The sequence below is a fragment of the Pseudophryne corroboree genome, chromosome 3, assembly GCF_028390025.1.
Source record: "Pseudophryne corroboree isolate aPseCor3 chromosome 3, aPseCor3.hap2, whole genome shotgun sequence".
Taxonomy (NCBI): domain Eukaryota; kingdom Metazoa; phylum Chordata; class Amphibia; order Anura; family Myobatrachidae; genus Pseudophryne; species Pseudophryne corroboree.
In genome coordinates this window covers 468,092,084-468,114,989 of record NC_086446.1, presented here as the reverse complement: position 1 = coordinate 468,114,989, position 22,906 = coordinate 468,092,084, and the positions used below count along the sequence as shown (strand labels likewise).

At 47.6% G+C, this 22,906-nt stretch overlaps 1 protein-coding gene across 1 annotated transcript in view; it reads left to right on the top strand.

The window, feature by feature from the left end:
* The window catches only part of SGSH (N-sulfoglucosamine sulfohydrolase), a 106,245-nt gene extending 83,339 nt beyond the window's left edge, over positions 1–22,906 (top strand). Inside the window, exon 8 of the mRNA XM_063960759.1 lies at positions 19,802–22,906. Coding sequence (XP_063816829.1) covers positions 19,802–20,358 — 557 coding nt within the window. The 3' untranslated portion in view covers positions 20,359–22,906. The remainder of the gene's footprint in view (positions 1–19,801) is intronic.

Genomic DNA, 22,906 nt, shown 5'->3' with positions numbered 1-22,906 from the left:
GATATAACATGTGCAGAGAGAGTTAGATTTGGGTGTGGTGTGTTCAATCTGCAATCTAATTTGCAGTGTAAAAATAAAGCAGCCAGTATTTACCCTGCACAGAAACAAAATAACGCACCTAAATCTAACTCTCTCTGCACATGTTATATCTGCCTCCCCTGCAGTGCACATGGTTTTGCGCAACTGCTAAAAAAATTCCTGCTGCGATCAACTCTGAATTACCCCCATTGTCCTAAATAGGATCCAGATAGTGTACGCAAGCGGCTCTCCCCCTTGGCTACACCCTGTACCAGATATCCAGCGTGGCTGAGGAGTCAGGAAGCGCTGTGTGTGCTGTATATGGCTACAGTAAGCAAAGGAAGGCGCCAAAACGCCTCAGGTCCGGCTCTGATGTAGCTCTGCCCCCACCAATGGTGCCGGAGTTACACTAATATACTATACTGTCTCCTTTTAAGCTCAAAATATCACAAGTGCTAGTCATACCTTTTGTGCCAGTTCCACACGGGGGAATCTTTGCGAGACCCCCGGGAGAGTCCCGTATGCCACACCAGTGGTAAGCCGCACTCTGAATCGGGGGAACCACCTAGCGGGGCCCCCAGTTTGTGCTCACCACCGATGTCACCTTCAGGTAACTTTAGGTGTGTGCGGCGTGCTGCGGCTGTGACAGCCAAGGCGCAGTGCCCCGCTGAACAACAACCCCTCAGGACGGTGGTCCTGCAGCTGGGAAGCGGCTCTGCACCTCATAAGGCCGTTGACCGTCCCCACCCTAACTCCCACGGTGCAGGTATGCTGTTGCCCAGAAATACTGAAAATAAAAAACAGAAAAAATAGGATTTAATTACCTACCGGTAAATCCTTTTCTCATAGTCCGTAGAGGATACTGGGGTCCACATTAGTACCATGGGGTATAGACGGGTCCACTAGGAGCCTTGGGCACTTTAAGAAATCAATAGTGTGCGCTGGCTCCTCCCTCTATGCCCCTCCTACCAGACTCAGTCTAGAAACTGTGCCTGAGGAGACGGACATACTTTCAGAGGATTTAAATGAACAGTGGTGAGATTCGAACCAGCACTCATAAACAAGAGGAAAGCCATGCTAACCAAACTTGAACAGGAACAGCAACAGCTGAACCAACAACAATACTGAACCAAGTAACTGTGCAGGAAAACACAAAGTATTGGGCGGACGCCTAGTATCCTCTACGGACTACGAGAAAAGGATTTACCGGTAGGTAATTAAAATCCTATTTTCTCTGACGTCCTAGTGGATGCTGGGACTCCGTCAGGACCATGGGGATTAGCGGCTCCGCAGGAGACAGGGCACAAAAATAAAAGCTTTAGGACTAGGTGGTGTGCACTGGCTCCTCCCCCTATGACCCTCCTCCAAGCCCCAGTTAGGTTTTTGTGCCCGTCCGAGCAGGGTGCAATCTAGGTGGCTCTCCTAAAGAGCTGCTTAGAAAAAGTTATTAGGTTTTTTATTTTCAGTGAGTCCTGCTGGCAACAGGCTCACTGCAACAAGGGACTTAGGGGAGAAGAAGTGAACTCACCTGCGTGCAGGATGGATTGGCTTCTTAGGCTACTGGACACCATTAGCTCCAGAGGGATCGAACACAGGCCCAGCCATGGAGTCCGGTCCCGGAGCCGCGCCGCCGACCCCCTTGCAGATGCCGAAAAGTGAAGAGGTCCAGAAACCGGCGGCAGAAGACTTTTCAGTCTTCATGAGGTAGCGCACAGCACTGCAGCTGTGCGCCATTGTTGTCAGCACACTTCACACCAGCGGTCACTGAGGGTGCAGGGCGCTGGGGGGGGGGCGCCCTGGGCAGCAATGATAATACCTTGTTCTGGCTAAAAATACATCACATATAGCCCCTGGGGCTATATGGATGTATTTAACCCCTGCCAGGTCTCACAAACACCGGGAGAAGAGCCCGCCGAAATAGGGGGCGGGGCCTATCTCCTCAGCACACAGCGCCATTTTCCTGCACAGCTCCGCTGCGAGGAAGGTTCCCAGGACTCTCCCCTGCACTGCACTACAGAAACAGGGTAAAAAAACAGAGAGGGGGGGGGCACTTTTTTTGCGATATTGATATATTAAGCTGCTATAAAGGAAACAACACTTCTGTAGGGTTGTTCCTATATATTTATAGCGCTTGGGTGTGTGCTGGCAAACTCTCCCTCTGTCTCCCCAAAGGGCTAGTGGGGTCCTGTCTTCGATAAGAGCATTCCCTGTGTGTCTGCTGTGTGTCGGTACATGTGTGTCGACATGTATGAGGACGATGTTGGTGTGGAGGCGGAGCAATTGCCGGTAATGGTGATGTCACCCCCTAGGGAGTCGACACCGGAATGGATGGCTTTGTTTATGGAATTACGTGATAATGTCAGCACGTTACAAAAATCAGTTGACGACATGAGACGGCCGGCAAACCAGTTAGTACCTGTCCAGGCGTCTCAAACACCGTCAGGGGCTGTAAAACGCCCTTTACCTCAGTCGGTCGACACAGACCCAGACACGGACACCGAATCTAGTGTCGACGGTGAAGAAACAAACGTATTTTCCAGTAGGGCCACACGTTACATGATCACGGCAATGAAGGAGGCTTTGCATATCTCTGATACTGCAAGTACCACAAAAAGGGGTATTATGTGGGGTCTGAAAAAATAAGAATTTACTTACCGATAATTCTATTTCTCGGAGTCCGTAGTGGATGCTGGGGTTCCTGAAAGGACCATGGGGAATAGCGGCTCCGCAGGAGACAGGGCACAAAAAGTAAAGCTTTACGATCAGGTGGTGTGCACTGGCTCCTCCCCCTATGACCCTCCTCCAAGCCTCAGTTAGGTACTGTGCCCGGACGAGCGTACACAATAAGGAAGGATCTTGAATCCCGGGTAAGACTCATACCAGCCACACCAATCACACCGTACAACCTGTGATCTAAACCCAGTTAACAGTATGATAACAGCGGAGCCTCTGAAAAGATGGCTCACAACAATAATAACCCGTTTTTTGTAACTATGTACAAGTAATGCAGATAATCCGCACTTGGGATGGGCGCCCAGCATCCACTACGGACTCCGAGAAATAGAATTATCGGTAAGTAAATTCTTATTTTCTCTATCGTCCTAGTGGATGCTGGGGTTCCTGAAAGGACCATGGGGATTATACCAAAGCTCCCAAACGGGCGGGAGAGTGCGGATGACTCTGCAGCACCGAATGAGAGAACTCCAGGTCCTCCTTAGCCAGGGTATCAAATTTGTAGAATTTTACAAACGTGTTCTCCCCCGACCACGTAGCCGCTCGGCAGAGTTGTAATGCCGAGACCCCTCGGGCAGCCGCCCAAGAAGAACCCACCTTCCTTGTGGAGTGGGCTTTTACCGATTTTGGCTGTGGCAGGCCTGCCACAGAATGTGCAAGCTGAATCGTACTACAAATCCAGCGAGCAATAGTCTGCTTAGACGCAGGAGCGCCCAACTTGTTGGGAGCATATAGTATAAACAGCGAGTCAGATTTCCTGACTCCAGCTGTCCTTGAAATGTATATTTTTAAAGCTCTGACAACGTCCAACAACTTGGAGTCCTCCAAGTCGCTTGTAGCCGCAGGCACTACAATAGGTTGGTTCAGATGAAATGCTGACACCACCTTAGGGAGAAAATGCGGACGAGTCCGCAGTTCTGCCCTGTCCGAATGGAAAATCAGATATGGGCTTTTGTAAGATAAAGCTGCCAGTTCTGACACTCTCCTGGCCGAAGCCAGGGCTAGTAGCATGGTCACTTTCCATGTGAGATATTTCAAATCCACAGTTTTTAGTGGTTCAAACCAATGAGATTTGAGAAAGTTCAAAACAACATTGAGATCCCACGGTGCCACTGGAGGCACCACAGGGGGCTGTATATGCAGCACTCCCTTAACAAAAGTCTGGACTTCAGGAACTGAAGCCAATTCTTTTTGGAAGAAAATCGACAGGGCCGAAATTTGAACCTTAATAGATCCCAATTTGAGACCCATAGACAATCCTGATTGCAGGAAATGTAGGAATCGACCCAGTTGAAATTCCTCCGTCGGAGCACTCCGATCCTCGCACCACGCAACATATTTTCGCCAAATGCGGTGATAATGTTGCGCGGTTACTTCCTTCCTTGCTTTAATCAAAGTAGGAATGACTTCTTCCGGCATGCCTTTTTCCTTTAGGATCCGGCGTTCAACCGCCATGCCGTCAAACGCAGCCGCGGTAAGTCTTGAAACAGACAGGGACCCTGCTGAAGCAAGTCCCTTCTCAGAGGTAGAGGCCACGGATCTTCCGTGATCATCTCTTGAAGTTCCGGGTACCAAGTCCTTCTTGGCCAATCCGGAACAACTAGTATCGTTCTTACGCCTCTTTGCCGTATAATTCTCAATACTTTTGGTATGAGAGGCAGATGAGGAAACACATACACCGACTGGTACACCCAAGGTGTTACCAGCGCGTCCACAGCTATTGCCTGCGGATCTCTTGACCTGGCGCAATACCTGTCCAGTTTTTTGTTGAGGCGAGACGCCATCATGTCCACCATTGGTCTTTCCCAACGGGTTACCAGCATGTGGAAAACTTCTGGATGAAGTCCCCACTCTCCCGGGTGAAGGTCGTGTCTGCTGAGGAAGTCTGCTTCCCAGTTGTCCACTCCCGGGATGAAAACTGCTGACAGTGCTATCACATGATTCTCTGCCCAGCGAAGAATCCTTGCAGCTTCTGCCATTGCACTCCTGCTTCTTGTGCCGCCCTGTCTGTTCACATGGGCGACTGCCGTGATGTTGTCCGACTGGATCAACACCGGTTTTCCTTGAAGCAGAGGTTCTGCCTGGCTTAGAGCATTGTAGATTGCTCTTAGTTCCAGAATGTTTATGTGAAGAGACGTTTCCAGGCTCGACCACACGCCCTGGAAGTTTCTTCCTTGTGTGACTGCTCCCCAGCCTCTCAGGCTGGCGTCCGTGGTCACCAGGATCCAATCCTGTATGCCGAATCTGCGGCCCTCCAATAGATGAGCACTCTGCAACCACCACAGAAGAGATACCCTTGTCCTTGGAGACAGGGTTATCCGCTGGTGCATCTGAAGATGCGACCCTGACCATTTGTCCAACAGATCCCTCTGGAAAATACTTGCGTGGAATCTGCCGAATGGAATTGCTTCGTAAGAAGCCACCATTTTTCCCAGGACTCTTGTGCATTGATGTACAGACACCTTTCCTGGTTTTAGGAGGCTCCTGACAAGCTCGGATAACTCCTTGGCTTTTTCCTCCGGGAGAAAAACCTTTTTCTGAACCGTGTCCAGAATCATCCCTAGGAACAGCAGACGTGTTGTCAGAATTAACTGGGATTTTGGAATATTCAGAATCCACCCGTGCTGTTTTAGCACTTCTTGAGACAGTGCTAATCCCATCTCTAGCTGTTCTCTGGACCTTGCCCTTATTAGGAGATCGTCCAAGTATGGGATAATTAATACGCCTTTTCTTCGAAGAAGAATCATCATCTCGGCCATTACCTTGGTAAAGACCCGAGGTGCCGTGGACAATCCGAACGGAAGCGTCTGAAACTGATAGTGACAGTTCTGTACGACGAACCTGAGGTACCCCTGGTGTGAGGGGTAAATTGGAACGTGGAGATACGCATCCTTGATGTCCAAGGATACCATAAAGTCCCCTTCTTCCAGGTTCGCTATCACTGCTCTGAGTGACTCCATCTTGAACTTGAACTTCTTTATGTACAGGTTCAAGGATTTCAGATTTAGAATAGGTCTTACCGAGCCATCCGGCTTCGGTACCACAAATAGAGTGGAATAATACCCCTTTCCTTGTTGTAAAAGGGGTACCTTGACTATCACCTGCTGAGAGTACAGCTTGTGAATGGCTTCCAAGACCGTCACCCTGTCGGAGGGGGACGTTGGTAAAGCAGACTTCAGGAAACGGCGAGGTGGATCCGTCTCTAGTTCCAACCTGTACCCCTGAGATATTATCTGCAGGATCCAGGGATCTACCTGCGAGTGAGCCCACTGCGCGCTGAAATTCTTGAGACGACCCCCCACCGCCCCCGAGTCCGCTTGAGAAGCCCCAGCGTCATGCTGAGGCTTTTGTAGAAGCGGGGGAAGGCTTCTGTTCCTGGGAAGGAGCTGCCTGTTGCTGTCTCTTCCCCCTTCCTCTGCCTCGTGGCAGATATGAATATCCCTTTGCTCTCTTGTTTTTAAAGGAACGAAAGGGCTGCGGTTGAAAAGTCGGTGTCTTTTTCTGTTGGGGAGTGACTTGAGGTAAAAAGGTGGATTTCCCGGCTGTAGCCGTGGCCACCAAATCCGATAGACCGACACCAAATAACTCCTCCCCTTTATACGGCAAAACTTCCATATGCCGTTTTGAGTCCGCATCGCCTGACCACTGTCGCGTCCATAAACTTCTTCTGGCCGAAATGGACATAGCACTTACCCGTGATGCCAGTGTGCAGATATCCCTCTGTGCATCACGCATATAAAGAAATGCATCCTTTATTTGCTCTAAAGACAGTAAAACATTGTCCCTATCCAGGGTATCAATATTTTCAATCAGGGACTCTGACCAAGCTACCCCAGCACTGCACATCCAGGCTGTCGCTATAGCTGGTCGTAGTATAACACCTGTATGTGTGTATATACTTTTTTGGATATTTTCCATCCTCCTATCTGCTGGATCTTTAAGTGCGGCCGTCTCAGGAGAGGGTAACGCCACTTGTTTTGATAAGCGTGTGAGCGCCTTGTCCACCCTAGGAGGTGTTTCCCAGCGCGCCCTAACCTCTGGCGGGAAAGGGTATAAAGCCAATAACTTCTTTGAAATTAGCATTTTTTTATCGGGGGCAACCCACGCTTCATCACACACCTCATTTAATTCATCTGATTCAGGAAAAACTATAGGTAGTTTTTTCACACCCCACATGATACCCTGTTTTGTGGTACCTGTAGTATCAGCAATATGTAACGCCTCCTTCATTGCCAAAATCATATAACGTGTGGCCCTACTGGAAAATACGGTTGATTCGTCACCGTCGCCACTGGAATCAGTGCCTGTGTCTGGGTCTGTGTCGACCGACTGAGGCAAAGGGCGTTTTACAGCCCCTGACGGTGTTTGAGGCGCCTGGACAGGCACTAATTGATTGTCCGGCCGTCTCATGTCGTCAAACGACTGCTTTAGCGTGTTGACACTATTCCGTAATTCCATAAATAAAGGCATCCATTCTGGTGTCGACCCCCTAGGAGGTGACATCCCCATATTTGGCAATTGCTCCGCCTCCACACCAATATCGTCCTCATACATGTCGACACACACGTACCGACACACAGCAGACACACAGGGAATGCTCTTAACGAAGACAGGACCCCACTAGCCCTTTGGGGAGACAGAGGGAGAGTTTGCCAGCACACACCAAAAGCGCTATATATGACAGGGATAGCCTTATAATAAGTGCTCCCTGTATAGCTGCTTTAATAATATAGTTTTGCCACAATTTTGCCCCCCCTCTCTTGTTTTACCCTGTTTCTGTAGTGCAGTGCAGGGGAGAGCCTGGGAGCCTTCCTGACCAGCGGAGCTGTGTGAGGAAAATGGCGCTGTGTGCTGAGGAGATAGGCCCCGCCCCTTTTTCGGCGGGCTCGTCTCCCGCTCTTTAGTGGATTCTGGCAGGGGTTAAATATCTCCATATAGCCCCCGGAGGCTATATGTGAGGTATTTTTAGCCAAAAAAGGTTTTCATTTGCCTCCCAGGGCGCCCCCCTCCCAGCGCCCTGCACCCTCAGTGACTGCCGTGTGAAGTGTGCTGAGAGGAAAATGGCGCACAGCTGCAGTGCTGTGCGCTACCTTAAGAAGACTGAGGAGTCTTCTGCCGCCGATTCTGGACCTCTTCTCGTTTCAGCATCTGCAAGGGGGCCGGCGGCGAGGCTCCGGTGACCATCCAGGCTGTACCTGTGATCGTCCCTCTGGAGCTAATGTCCAGTAGCCAAGAAGCCAATCCATCCTGCACGCAGGTGAGTTCACTTCTTCTCCCCTAATTCCCTCGTTGCAGTGATCCTGTTGCCAGCAGGACTCACTGTAAAATAAAAAACCTAAGCTAAACTTTTCTAAGCAGCTCTTTAGGAGAGCCACCTAGATTGCACCCTTCTCGGCCGGGCACAAAAATCTAACTGAGGCTTGGAGGAGGGTCATAGGGGGAGGAGCCAGTGCACACCACCTGATCGTAAAGCTTTACTTTTTGTGCCCTGTCTCCTGCGGAGCCGCTATTCCCCATGGTCCTTTCAGGAACCCCAGCATCCACTAGGACGATAGAGAAAACTACCTGTAGTTTTTCCTGAATCAGAGGAATTGAATGAAGTGTGTGATGAAGCGTGGGTTAACCCCGATAGAAAACTGCTAATTTCAAAGAAGTTATTGGCATTATATCCTTTCCCGCCAGAGGTTAGGGCGCGCTGGGAAACACCCCCTAGGGTGGATAAGGCGCTCACACGCTTATCAAAACAAGTGGCGTTACCGTCTCCTGAAACGGCCGCCCTCAAGGATCCAGCTGATAGGATCTGTCCATTAAGACAATTAAAAATGCATGTGCATTGCTGAAACAACCTCTGATCATAATGTAAACAACAATTTAGCTTGTTCCAAATTGACCGTAAGACCCTATTATTTGAAACCAAATAGATCCTGGGGCTATAGCATAGTCCCTGGGCTGGAGAGTATGTCCCAACGCTGGAGGATTATCAGTTCCAAAAAGATGCAAGATTAATGGAAAGTCCTCACCAGTATTGCGTGTGGATGAACAAAGTCCAGTCCTTTGGTAATGGATATGGTTCCAATGGAGCAGTGTATAGGGTCCGCGGTGGTCCAAGCTGGGATGGTAGGTTGTGGTAGATTGATCAGAGGGCTCACACTTGACGCGTTTCACAGCTTATCTGCTGCTTTTTCACAGACCTTTGAAAAAGCAGCAGATAAGCTGTGAAACGCGTCAGGTGTGAGCCCTCTGATCAATCTACCACAACCTACCATCCCAGCTTGGACCACCGCGGACCCTATACACTGCTCCATTGGAACCATATCCATTACCAAAGGACTGGACTTTGTTCATCCACACGCAATACTGGTGAGGACTTTCCATTAATCTTGCATCTTTTTGGAACTGATAATCCTCCAGCGTTGGGACATACTCTCCAGCCCAGGGACTATGCTATAGCCCCAGGATCTATTTGGTTTCAAATAATAGGGTCTTACGGTCAATTTGGAACAAGCTAAATTGTTGTTTACATTATGATCAGAGGTTGTTTCAGCAATGCACATGCATTTTTAATTGTCTTAATGGACAGATTTTAAGTTTAATAAATTTTACTAGTTGTTATAACAATTCATCTCTAAGCGCAGCCTATTTTGTTGTTATATTGTTTTGTTATTCTATATAGGTGTAACTGACCTACCCAGGCAGCTGCTATATACACAGTGAATTGGAAACACACTCCCAGCGCCCTTTCCAACCTAGGTTGGCTTGTTTCCCCTTTTCCAGCTGATAGGAGGCTGGAAACTACCCTGAAAAGTATATACACTCATACTGGTGTTATACTGCGACCAGCCATCGCCTCAGCATGGATGTGCAGTGCTGGGGTGGTTTGGTCGGATTCCCTGACTGAAAATATTGATACCCTGGATAGGGACAGTATTTTATTGACTATAGAGCAATTAAAGGATGCTTTTCTTTATATGCGAGATGCTCAGAGGGATATTTGCACTCTGGCATCGAGAGTAAGTGCGATGTCCATATCTGCCAGAAGAAGTTTATGGACGCGACAGTGGTCAGGTGATGCGGATTCCAAACGGCATATGGAAGTATTGCCGTATAAAGGGGAGGAATTATTTGGGGTCGGTCTATCGGATTTGGTGGCCACGGCAACAGCCGGGAAATCCACCTTTGTACCTCAGGTCCCCTCCCAACAGAAAAAGACACCGTCTTTTCAGCCGCAGTCCTTTCGTTCCTATAAGAACAAGCGGGCAAAAGGACAGTCATATCTGCCCCGAGGCAAAGGAAAGGGTAAGAGAGTGCACCAAGCAGCTCCCTCCCAGGAGCAGAAGCCCTCCCCGGCTTCTGCAAAACCCTCAGCATGACGCTGGGGCTTTACAAGCAGACTCAGGGGCGGTGGGGGGTCGACTCAAGAATTTCAGCGCACAGTGGGCTCACTCACAGGTGGACCCCTGGATCCTGCAGGTAGTATCTCAGGGTTACAGGTTGGAATTCGAGAAGTCTCCCCCTCGCCGGTTCCTAAAGTCTGCTCTGCCAACGTCTCCCTCAGACAGGGCGACGGTATTGGAAGCCATTCACAAGCTGTATTCTCAGCAGGTGATAGTCAAGGTACCCCTCCTACAACAGGGAAAGGGGTATTATTCCACACTATTTGTGGTACCGAAGCCGGACGGCTCGGTAAGACCTATTCTAAATCTGAAATCTTTGAACCTGTACATACAAAAATTCAAGTTCAAGATGGAGTCACTCAGAGCAGTGATAGCGAATCTGGAAGAAGGGGACTTTATGGTGTCCCTGGACATCAAGGATGCTTACCTGCATGTCCCAATTTGCCCTTCACATCAAGGGTACCTCAGGTTCGTGGTGCAAAACTGTCATTATCAGTTTCAGACGCTGCCGTTTGGATTGTCCACGGCACCTCGGGTCTTTACCAAGGTAATGGCCGAAATGATGTTTCTTCTGCGAAGAAAAGGCGTATTAATTATCCCTTACTTGGACGATCTCCTGATAAGGGCAAGGTCCAGAGAACAGCTGGAGGACGTAGTAGCACTAACCCAAGTAGTGCTGCAACAGCACGGGTGGATTCTGAATTTTCCAAAATCTCAATTGACCCCGACGACACGTCTGCTGTTCCTGGGAATGATTCTGGACACGGTTCAGAAAAAGGTGTTTCTTCCGGAGGAGAAAGCCAGGGAGTTATCCGAACTTGTCAGGAACCTCCTAAAACCAGGAAAAGTGTCTGTGCATCAATGCACAAGAGTCCTGGGAAAAATGGTGGCTTCTTACGAAGCGATTCCATTCGGCAGATTCCACGCACAAACTTTTCAGTGGGATCTGCTGGACAAATGGTCCGGATCGCATCTGCAGATGCATCAGCGGATAACTTTGTCTCCACGGACAAGGGTGTCTCTTCTGTGGTGGTTGCAGAGTGCTCATCTGTTAGAGGGCCGCAGATTCGGCATACAGGACTGGGTCCTGGTGACCACGGATGCCAGTCTGAGAGGCTGGGGAGCAGTCACACAGGGAAGAAACTTCCAGGGAGTGTGGTCAAGCCTGGAGATGTCTCTTCACATAAATATACTGGAGCTAAGAGCGATTTACAATGCTCTAAGCCTGGCAAAACCCCTGCTTCAGGGTCAGCCGGTGTTGATCCAGTCGGACAACATCACGGCAGTCGCCCACGTAAACAGACAGGGCGGCACAAGAAGCAGGAGGGCAATGGCAGAAGCTGCAAGGATTCTTCGCTGGGCGGAAGATCATGTGATAGCACTGTCAGCAGTGTTCATTCCGGGAGTGGACAACTGGGAAGCGGACTTCCTCAGCAGACACGACCTACACCCGGGAGAGTGGGGACTTCATCCAGAAGTCTTCCACATGATTGTGAACCGTTGGGAAAAACCAAAGGTGGATATGATGGCGTCCCGCCTCAACAAAAAACTGGACAGGTATTGCGCCAGGTCAAGAGACCCTCAGGCAATAGCTGTGGACGCTCTGGTAACACCGTGGGTGTTCCAGTCAGTGTATGTGTTTCCTCCTCTGCCTCTCATACTAAAAGTACTGAGAATTATACGGCAAAGGGGAGTAAGAACGATACTCGTGGCTCCGGATTGGCCAAGAAGAACTTGGTACCCGGAACTTCAGGAGATGCTCACGGAAGATCCGTGGCCTCTACCTCTAAGACAGGACCTGCTTCAGCAGGGACCGTGTCTATTCCAAGACTTACCGCGGCTGCGTTTGACAGCATGGCGGTTGAACGCCAAATTCTAAGGAAAAAAGGCATTCCGGAGGAGGTCATCCCTACCCTCCGCATTTGGAGAAAATATGTTGCGTGGTGTGAGGCCAGGAAGGCCCCGACGGAGGAATTTCAACTGGGTCGATTCCTACATTTCCTGCAAACAGGATTGTCTATGGGCCTCAAATTAGGGTCCATTAAGGTTCAAATTTCGGCACTGTCGATTTTCTTCCAGAAAGAATTGGCTTCAGTTCCTGAAGTCCAGACTTTTGTAAAAGGAGTACTACATATACAGCCCCCGGTTGTGCCCCCAGTGGCTCCGTGGGATCTTAATGTAGTTTTGGATTTTCTCAAATCCCATTGGTTTGAGCCACTCAAATTGGTGGATTTGAAATATCTTACATGGAAAGTAACCATGCTACTGGCCCTGGCTTCAGCCAGGAGAGTGTCAGAATTGGCGGCTTTATCGTATAAAAGCCCATATCTGATTTTCCATTCGGACAGGGCAGAACTGCGGACGCGTCCTCAGTTTCTGCCTAAGGTGGTTTCAGCATTTCACCTGAACCAGCCTATTGTGGTGCCTGCGGCTACTAGCGATTTGGAGGATTCCAAGTTGCTGGACGTTGTCAGGGCATTGAAAATATATATTTCAAGGACGGCTGGAGTCAGAAAATCTGACTCGCTGTTTATACTGTATGCACCCAACAAGCTGGGTGCTCCTGCTTCTAAGCAGACGATTGCTCGTTGGATTTGTAGCACAATTCAACTTGCACATTCTGTGGCAGGCCTGCCACAGCCTAAATCTGTCAAGGCCCATTCCACAAGGAAGGTGGGCTCATCTTGGGCGGCTGCCCGAGGGGTCTCGGCATTACAACTCTGCCGAGCAGCTACGTGGTCGGGGGAGAACACGTTTGTAAAATTCTACAAATTTGATACCCTGACTAAAGAGGACCTGGAGTTCTCTCATTCGGTGCTGCAGAGTCATCCGCACTCTCCCGCCCGTTTGGGAGCTTTGGTATAATCCCCATGGTCCTGACGGAGTCCCAGCATCCACTAGGACGTCAGAGAAAATAAGATTTTACTTACCGATAAATCTATTTCTCGTAGTCCGTAGTGGATGCTGGGCGCCCATCCCAAGTGCAGATTGTCTGCAATACTTGTACATAGTTATTGTTACAAAAAAATCGGGTTGTTATTGTTGTGAGCCGTCTGTTCAGAGGCTCCTACGTTTGTCATACTGTTAACTGGGTTCAGATCACAAGTTGTACGGTGTGATTGGTGTGGCTGGTATGAGTCTTACCCGGGATTCAAAATCCTTCCTTATTGTGTACGCTCGTCCGGGCACAGTATCCTAACTGAGGCTTGGAGGAGGGTCATAGGGGGAGGAGCCAGTGCACACCACCTAGTCCTAAAGCTTTTATTTTTGTGCCCTGTCTCCTGCGGAGCCGCTAATCCCCATGGTCCTGACGGAGTCCCAGTATCCACTACGGACTACGAGAAATAGATTTATCGGTAAGTAAAATCTTATTTTCTCTTACATCCTAGAGGATACTGGGGTCCACATTAGTACCATGGGGATGTACCAAAGCTTCCAAACCGGGTGGGAGAGTGCTAAGGTTCCTACAGAACAGATTTACTTAACTGAAGGTCCTCAGAGGACAAAGTATCGAACATGTAGCCAACGAAGAACCCACCAACCTAGTAGAGTAGGCCTGTACAGATCTTGGAACTGGCAAGCCTGCCGTAGAATAAGCATGCTGGATAGTAAGCCTGATCCAGCGAGCAATAGACTGCTTTGAAGCAGGACACTCAATTTTATTGGGATCATAGAGAACAAACAGCGAGTCCGATTTTCTGTGACGAGCTGTCCGCTTCACATAGATCTTCAAAGCCGTAGGAGGCACAAAGCTGTAGGAGGCACAAAGGGCGGTTGGATGTGCAGAACACCCTTCAAAAATGTCTGAACCTCCGGGAGATAAGCCAATTGTTTCTGGAAGAAAATGGATAAGGTCGAAATCTGGACTTTTAAGGAGCCCAAACGTAGGCCTACATTCACTCCTGACTGCAGAAAGAGGAGAAAACATCCCAGTTGAAATTCCACCGCAGGAAATTTCCTGTTCTCACACCAAGAGTTTTTTTTTTACCAAATACGGTGGTAATGTTTAGACGTTACCCCCTTTCTGACTTGGATCAAGGTTGGAATAACCCTGTCCAAGATTCCTTTCCAGGCTAGAATTTGACGCTCAACCTCCATGCCGTCAAACTTAGCCGCGGTAAGTCGTGATAGACGAACTGCCCCTGTTGTAGAAGATGGGGGAAACACGTACACCACCTGGTAGTCCCATGGAGTCACCAGAGCGTCCACTGCCACTGCTTGTGGGTCTCTCGACCTGGAACAATACCGCTGGAGCTTCTTGTTGAGACAAGAGGCCATCATGTCAAATTGTGGAATTCCCACCAAAGTGTCAAGCACCTGAACACCTCCGGGTGAAGGCCCCACTCCCCTAGGTGGAGGTCATGTCTGCTGAGAAAGTCTGCTTCCCAGTTGTCTACTCCCGGAATGAAGACTGCCGACAACACCACAGCGTTCCGTTCTGCCCAGAGGAGAATCCTTGTTACCTCTGACATTCATTGCTGCTCTGCTCTTTGATCCGCCCTGTCGGTTTATGTACGTTACCGCCATCACATTGTTCGACTGAACTTAAATGGCGTGATCCTGGAGAAGATGTGATCCCTGTAGAAGGGCGTTGTATATGTCCTTTAGTTCCAGAATGTTGATCGGAAGAATGGTTTCCTGACTTCACCATTTTCCTTGGAACTGTTCCCCTTGGGTAACTGCTCCTCAACCTCTGAGGCTTGCATCTGTGGTTAGCAGAATCCAATTTGGAATCCCGAACCTTCGGCCCTCGGTCATGTGAGAAGTCTGAAGCCATCACAGAAGAGAAATCCTGGCTTTTGACGACAGACATATCCTTTGGTGCATGTGACGATGCAGTCTGGACCATTTGTCCAACAGATCCATCTGGAAGTGCCTTGCGAGAAACCTTCCGTACTGCAGTGCCTCGTAAGAGGCTACCAGTTTCCCCAGGAGGCGAATGCATAGATGCACTGATACCTGGGTCTTAGAACATCCCGCACCATCGACTGAATTACCAATGCCTTTTCCAATGGAAGGAATACCTTCTGTGCCTCCGTATCCAGTATCATCCCCAGGAACGGAAGCCTCCGTGTTGGTTCCAGGTGAGATTTTGGCAGTTCCAGAATTCACCCATGATCCTGGAGTAGTCATGTTGAGAGGGCAATATTGTCTAACAACCTCTTCCTGGATCGTGCTTTTATCAGCAGGTTGTCCAGGTACAGTATTATGTTCACTCCTTGCTTGCGGAGGAGAAACATAAACTCTGCCATTTCCTTGGTGAACACCTTCGGTGCCGTGGAGAGGCCAAATGGCAGGGCCTGGAACTGGTAGTAACAGTCCTGTAATGCAAGCCTTAGATAAGCCTGATGAGGCGGCCAAATCAGAATATGAAGGTAGGCATCCTTGATATCCAGAGACACCAGGAATTCCACTCTCAGAGACTCCTTCTTGGATTTGAACACCCGTAAGTACGGGTTCAGTGACTTTAGGTTTAAAATGGGCCTTACCGAACCGTCCGGTTTCGGTACCACAAACAGGATGGAATAATAACCCTTGTTTTTCAGCTGAAGTGGAACTGGAACAATAACCTGAGTCTGTACCAGTTTTTGAGTTGCTGCCTGTAAAGTCATGCTTGCTTCTGGAGAAGCTGGTAAGCCTGATTTGAAGAATCTGTGAGGTGGGAGTTCCTAAAACTCCAGTCTGTAGCCCTGGGAGATAAGATCTTTGACCCATGGATCCAGGTATGATGTTGCCCATATGTGACTGAAATATCTTAATCGGGCTCCCACCTCCTGTCTTTCAGGCAGTGTGGTCCACAGTCATGTCGAAGGCTTTGAGGAAGCAGAACCGGAGGTCTGTTCCTGTGAAACTGGGTTTTCTGGGTTTACCTCTATTGCCTTTGAAGGCTGTAGAAGAACTTTTGGATTTACTTTTATTTCGCTGTCCGAAAGGACTGCAGAGTTGGAGCAGAGTAGGGTTTCCTACCTGGGGGTGCTGCAGAAGGAAGGTATGTAGACTTATAGACAGGTAATTGTACTGCGCTCAGTCCTATGTTCATCTGTAGATGATGAAGGTCTATATACGGACAGTATTCTGTGTATTTGATAAGGATAGTGGTAAAAAATGATAACTGAAAAGAGATTTTGTGTCTGTGTGTACCGTTTGTCTTGTGAGTTTAATAAACAACAGACCTTTTAACGAAGAAATAATGTGATTTTATTCTATTCATAAAATGTCCTCCGTTATGGTGCGGTTAAACCAGAAAAAAATGAAGAAAAAAAAAATATAATAAATGATAAATAATAATGCAAGATTAAAATTAAAAATGAAAAAACGAATATAGAATAAAAAATAGGTCAAAACAGAAAAAAACTATAGAGCTTGAGCAAATGCTCACAGTCCAGAATGATGGGGTAGTGAGGATTTTTCAAAATAAAGTCTATTAAACGTTGGTATCCAAAGTTTAGATGCAGTTCATACAGTTTGCGGCGTCCCACATATATTGTCTCTGGGTCACGTGACCGGGATGTCCCGTCTTCCGCTCGTGACTCTCTGTTTAAATGTAGGTTCTGTTTAGCAGGATGTGTTTCTTTATATTATATTAATGGCTCCAACGCGTTTCAACCCCATAGGGGTCTTCCTCTGGGAGAAGTGTCTTCTCCCAGAGGAAGACCCCTATGGGGTTGAAACGCGTTGGAGCCATTAATATAAAGAAACACATCCTCGTTAAAAGGTCTGTTGTTTATTAAACTCACAAGACAAACGGTACACACAGACACAAAATCTCTTTTCAGTTATCATTTATTACCACTATCCTTCTCAAATACACAGAATACTGTCCGTATATAGACCTTCATCATCTACAGATGAACATAGGACTGAGCGCAGTACAATTACCTGTCTACGTACGTAGGTGGTCACCTATTTAGTTCGGCAGCTTGTCCGAAACATAGAGGACTCGGTGCGCAGATAAAAACCCCCCCCAAGGTATGTAGACTTACCAACCGTAGCCTTGGATATCCAGTTCATTTCCAAAAAGGGCTTCACCTGTGAATGGTAGGCTTTCCACGCCTTTCCTGGAATCCCCATCCGCAGTCCACTGGCGTAGCCACAAGCCCCTGCGTGCTGACACTGCCATGGCAGTGGTGCGTGCATTGAGCAAACCAATTTCTTTTATGGCCTCCCCCATAAAATTAGCAGAGTCCTGTATATGCTGTAGGAGTAAAATTATCTCCCCCCTGGATGAGGAATCTAACCCGTCAATTAGATTACCTGACCATTTTGCAATGGCCCTAGTGATCCATGCACAAGCAATAGTGGGTCTCTGGGCAACCCCAGCAGCTGTGTACAGGGATTTGAGAGTGGTCTCAATTTTGTAGTCAGCCGTGTCCATTAAGGAGGCTGCCCCAGGGACAGGTAAGACTATCTTACGTGACAACCTAGATACCAATGCGTCAACTATCATCTTGAGGAAACAAGAAGGATGCGAGTAACCTTTTAGGGATCTGAAACTTCTTGTCCGGATTAACACACATGTCTTCAAACAGAGAATTTAACTCCTTTGAAGCAGGGAAAGTAGCAGACGATTTCTCTTTTACATTAAAATAAGATTCCTCATCCACCTCCGCCACCTTGTCAAGAATGTGCAGGACTTCTCTAATAGCTTCTATCAGGGATTGTATTCCTTGTGACAGGGCTGCATCCCCCCCACACGAGTCCACTTCACCCTCCTCCGCGTCTGATGTCATCATCAGTGTCAGTACGCTTTTGTGGAGAAATGGCAGGGGTCTGAGACGCTGGTATGGGAACTGAATCTCTAGTCATCAGGTCCTCCACAAGCTGTCTTAAGTATTGCGTCTCTTTCCCATTATGGGATAATTTATTAACAATATGTGAGGTCATCTCCACCCACTAGCCTGAGAATTTGTGCTATCCTGGGTATACTGTAGTTAATCACACTCCCTTGACATGGTAATGTGAAGAGACACTCACACTCACACACAGTAAAGTTGAAAGCACAGTTAACCCACACAGAGCCTGCAGAGTGACACAGAGAAGATGGAGCCAGCCATACCGCGCACTTATGCTAAAGCCAAGCTCAGCTGGGTCGCAAACTAAGCTCCTTAATAGGACTTATTATTATAACACCGCTCCCCCCCCCTTACTATGAACCCATGGTACTGCTGAGGAAACGTGGAGTCTATGTGGAGGAGCTGCGTTTCCCTGCAAGTTCTGTCAGTGTGAGCTGCAGAGGGAAAATGGCGCTGGGAGCTGCTGGATCCGCTCATAGTGAAGCCCTGCCCCCGTAATGGCGCACGGTCTTCCCGGTTTTATTATACTGGCTGCGGTGTCCGAGAAGCTTAACAGCGGGTTAGAACCCCTGTAAGCTGTTTGCCAGTTTAGGGTAATGTTAAAATGCTCGGCTCGCCCCTCAAAGCAGAAACACACAACATACAGCATGTTGTACTGAGCCTGGAGACGCAGACTGCATGTCAGTGCTGCGCACCATACCCTGATGCCGCCATTACAGCCGGCGATCCGCTAACCAGTTCGCCAGCCACCTGCTCACCACTCTTCTTACTTCTGGCTTTGTTAAGGGTGGCGGCGTGCTGCGGGACTGTACGCTTGCCGTGGTGGGGCTTGCGAACAGGACCCTCAGGAGCTCAGTTTCCTGCCAGCGGAGAACGGGACCATTATATAGGAGGTTGTGCCGTCCCACCCCCCTAAGTCCCACGAAGCAGACAGGCTGGTGCCAACCAGCCCTGTCTGAAAACAACAAACAGAAAATAAATGCAGAAAACTCTTCAGGAGCTTCCCTAAGTGTGACCGGCTCCTCAGGGCACATTTTCTAAACTGAGTCTGGTAGGAGGAGCATAGAGGGAGGAGCCAGCGCACACTATTGATTTCTTAAAGTGCCCAAGGCTCCTAGTGGACCTGTCTATACCCCATGGTACTAATGCGGACCCCAGTATACTCTAGAACGTAAGAGAAAAAGAAATTGAAGAAAACTCACTGGAGCCCAGAGATGTGCATCCTCTCCTGAGGGCAGTGTCGGACTGGGGCATGTAGGGCCCATCGGGGAAATACAGTGGTAGGGGCCCATCTTTAGGGATGTGGCCAGTCTCTACAGGGGGTGTGCCCAGCCGCCATATTGATTTGCCTAACCATTTTGCAAGTGTTGGTCCCCTAGATAAATATATACAGTAAATACTGTAGTGCATGAATGATAATGTACTAGATTAGTAACGGTACAGTCTGGAACCTGATCCCAAAAGGAGGGTTTGTCCCCCAGGCAGTAGGGCCCACCGGTGGTTTCCTCTGTACCCCTGTGGGCCTGTCCAACCCTGCCTGAGGGCACTTTTTTTCTAAACTGCCTGTGGGAGGGGGCATAGAGAGGAGGAGCCAGCACACCCAGTTGAAGAATTTTAAAGTGCACTGACTCCTTTGGACCCCATCTATACCCCATTGTATTAGATTCCCCAATATCCCGTATGGATGCTAGAGAAATGGGAGCACTTTCAGTTTCACTAGTAAAGTTTTGCAGCCAAATGTGGAACAGGGCAAATATTCCTCTCAACTGTTTCTATAATCTCTGAAGCAAATATAATGATTGACATAATGCTTTTACCTTGAATTGCTGTCAAAATTGTCTCATCCCCTTTTCTCTTGCTTAGATATCACTCCAACTGTGCTAGATTGGTTCTCCATTCAATATCCCAACTACAAGCTCTTTGGTAAGAATGTACAGCTTACTGGAAAATCCCTCCTTCCGGCTCTGGATTCAGAGCAGCCATGGACCACAGTGTATGGCAGCCAGTCTCACCATGAGATTACTATGTACTATCCTATGAGGTCGGTGCAGCACATGACATATTTACTTGTACACAACCTAAATTTCAAGATGCCATTTCCTATTGATCAAGATTTTTATGTATCGCCTACATTTCAAGATCTATTGAATAGGACAGTGTCTGGCCAGCCCACAAACTGGTTCAAAACTCTTCATGGTTATTACTATAGAGACCGTTGGGAATTGTATGACCGGACAAAGGATCCTACAGAGATTAGGAACGTGGCCGGTGATCCATCCTACCAGGATGTGTTGTTTGTTATGCAGAAGATGCTCCAGAAATGGCAGTGGGATACTGCAGATCCCTGGGTGTGCGTCCCTGATGGAGTACTAGAAGAAAAACTAGAACCAAAGTGCCGTCCACTGCATAATGAGCTGTAATGCTACATCTTTCATATTGTGGAACACAGAACCCATACTGGTATTTGAGACGGGTTTTTGGGGGGGGAGAGGGGATAGCACTGATCCATCATTTCTGATTTTGCACTATATTGTTCTGTTCTTTATATGATTCTGTTACATCTGTTGCATTCTAATAATGCAGAACTAATCGCTTTAGGTCAGGCAATTTAACAACATTTTCAAAACTGAAGTGAATATACATATTCCCTCCATTGAATGTACATATTGTATTTTAAGTTCTCTACAAATGAGTAACTTCCCATCTAGTAAGTAACTGCACCATCTCCTTCATGGTCTATTAGTATTACAACCTGCCAATCTCCAATGTAAAGAAAGCCTTTGATTTTTCTGGATCCTAGAAGAATAGTCCTGATAATAAGTTGGACACACATGGATAGGTTTGTGGCCAAAACCAATTAGATCTGTTTAAGTTAAGGGCAAAACAGCAGCTGGCCACTAACAGTCAGGGTGACCACCCGACCTGTTCAACATGGCCTTCCAGTCATGCCATATAGGAAACTGGTCCTGTTATTTGGTAATAGGGTTGAGTGGAAGATTCAGTCCGTGCTCTGCCAGCTGAAGGACAGTAATACAGGTAGCAAACCTTGCATATAATTCATAGATGTGTGAGCAAAAATAAGTGATGTTTTATTTAATATAGAGCCCCAATGTGTTGGGTTTTCAGCATTCTGTTTTTTGAACTTCTATATTATCGGTATTTTGGACCCTTCATTTGCTGGGTTACTGGCCTTTGTGCCTGGCATTCTAGATTTCTTTCCCCATCTGCCCTCACTTTCCTATCTCTATGTCCCCTGTGTGTCTCTCTCGATCTCTCTCTGTCCCTGGGCAGCAAGCCTGTACCTCCAAACAACACTGGGCGCAGAAGAGAGGCTGTGTCCTGATGGCTTTCACTGTTCTGTCCTTCAGCACATGTGAGGAGGTAGGGTTGGTGGTGAACTTCCCCTTGGATGTACTACATAACTTCTTCCCCCTCGTTCTAGTTGGACATTTAAACTCGCTAAATTATAGATACCTTTTTAGGTACTGGCGACCTTGTGCGCTACTGACCTGATAGAAATCTCATCAGAACCATTAAATTTTTTCTCCTGTCCATGTTTTTATATATATATTTATTATTATTTACATACCTTTTTTTCTCTCTTGACAAATAAGCTTATACACTTAGGTAATATGTGACTTATAATATTTTTTACAAATAAATCTACATATATAACAAACTGTTGAACAATAGTAAAACATTTTCTGTATTGTCTTTCATAAACTTATTTTCTAAAATTCCCAAAATATTACAAAACATTCCTGACGTTTATCAAATCGGGCACTTCAGCCAGATGTCCTAACACTTTAGCAGTCTGCTCCAATTTCCTATTTGTGTCTTGTTTTATTTCCTCTGATAAGTGCAAGCAACACAGAATCGCGTCCGAGGAGGAATTCGGAGCAGACCACTGCATATTGGAGGTCATTCCGAGTTGTTCGCTCGTTGCCGATTTTCGTTATACTGCGATTAGTCGCTTACTGCGCATGCGCTTAGTTATTTTACACAAAAGTTAGGTATTTTACTCACGGCATAACAAAGCTTTTTCATCGCTCTGCTGATTGTATTGTGATTGACAGGAAGTGGGTGTTTCTGGGCGGAAACTGGCCATTTTATGGGAGTGTGCGGAAAAACGCAGGCGTTCGAGTTACAAAACGCAGGAGTGGCTGGATAAACGGGGGAGTGGCTGGGCGTGTTTGTGAAGTCAAACCAGGAACGAAAAGGACTGAGCTGGTCGCAATGGCTTAGTAAGTCTCGAGCTACTCAGAAACTGCTAAGAAATTTCTATTCGCAATTCTGCTAATCTTTCGTTCGCAATTCTGCTAAGCTAAGATACACTCCCAGAGGGCGGCGGCCTAGCGTGGGCAATGCTGCTAAAATCTGCTAGCGAGCAAACAACTCGGAATCACCCCCATTGTCTCTGGCTATGAACTGCAGCGTTATGGCATCATCCTATTGCTGAAACCCAGCTTTGATAAAACATCATGGGACCACCTTTTGGATTGCGGACTGGAACTAAGCAATATAACCTGGAAGCAGTGGAGCCTCGCAATACCCGAGGGAGAGTTCCCTAAGACTTTAAGGGGACATGTACTAAGCAGTGATAAAACTGGAGAAGACAGCAAGTGGAGAAGTTTCCCAGGGCAACCAATCAGCATTGACGTAACATTTAGAATTTGCATACTATAAAAGTATACAGAGCAGCTGATTGGTTGCCATGTGCAGCTTCTCCACTGGCTCTCTTTTCTTCTCCACTTTTATCACTGCTTAGTACATATCCCCCTTAGTGTTGTTTTTTAATCTGGACAATTTTTTTGATGGATAATAACGTCTTCACTCTTGAACTCTGCAACGCTCTTAGAAGTTGATGCTTACTGTTGTAATAGATATGTGGAACTGCTTTTTTATATTGTATAGATGTATTTTATTATGTGAACTGAATCCATTTTATTGAATACATATTTTTTTTTA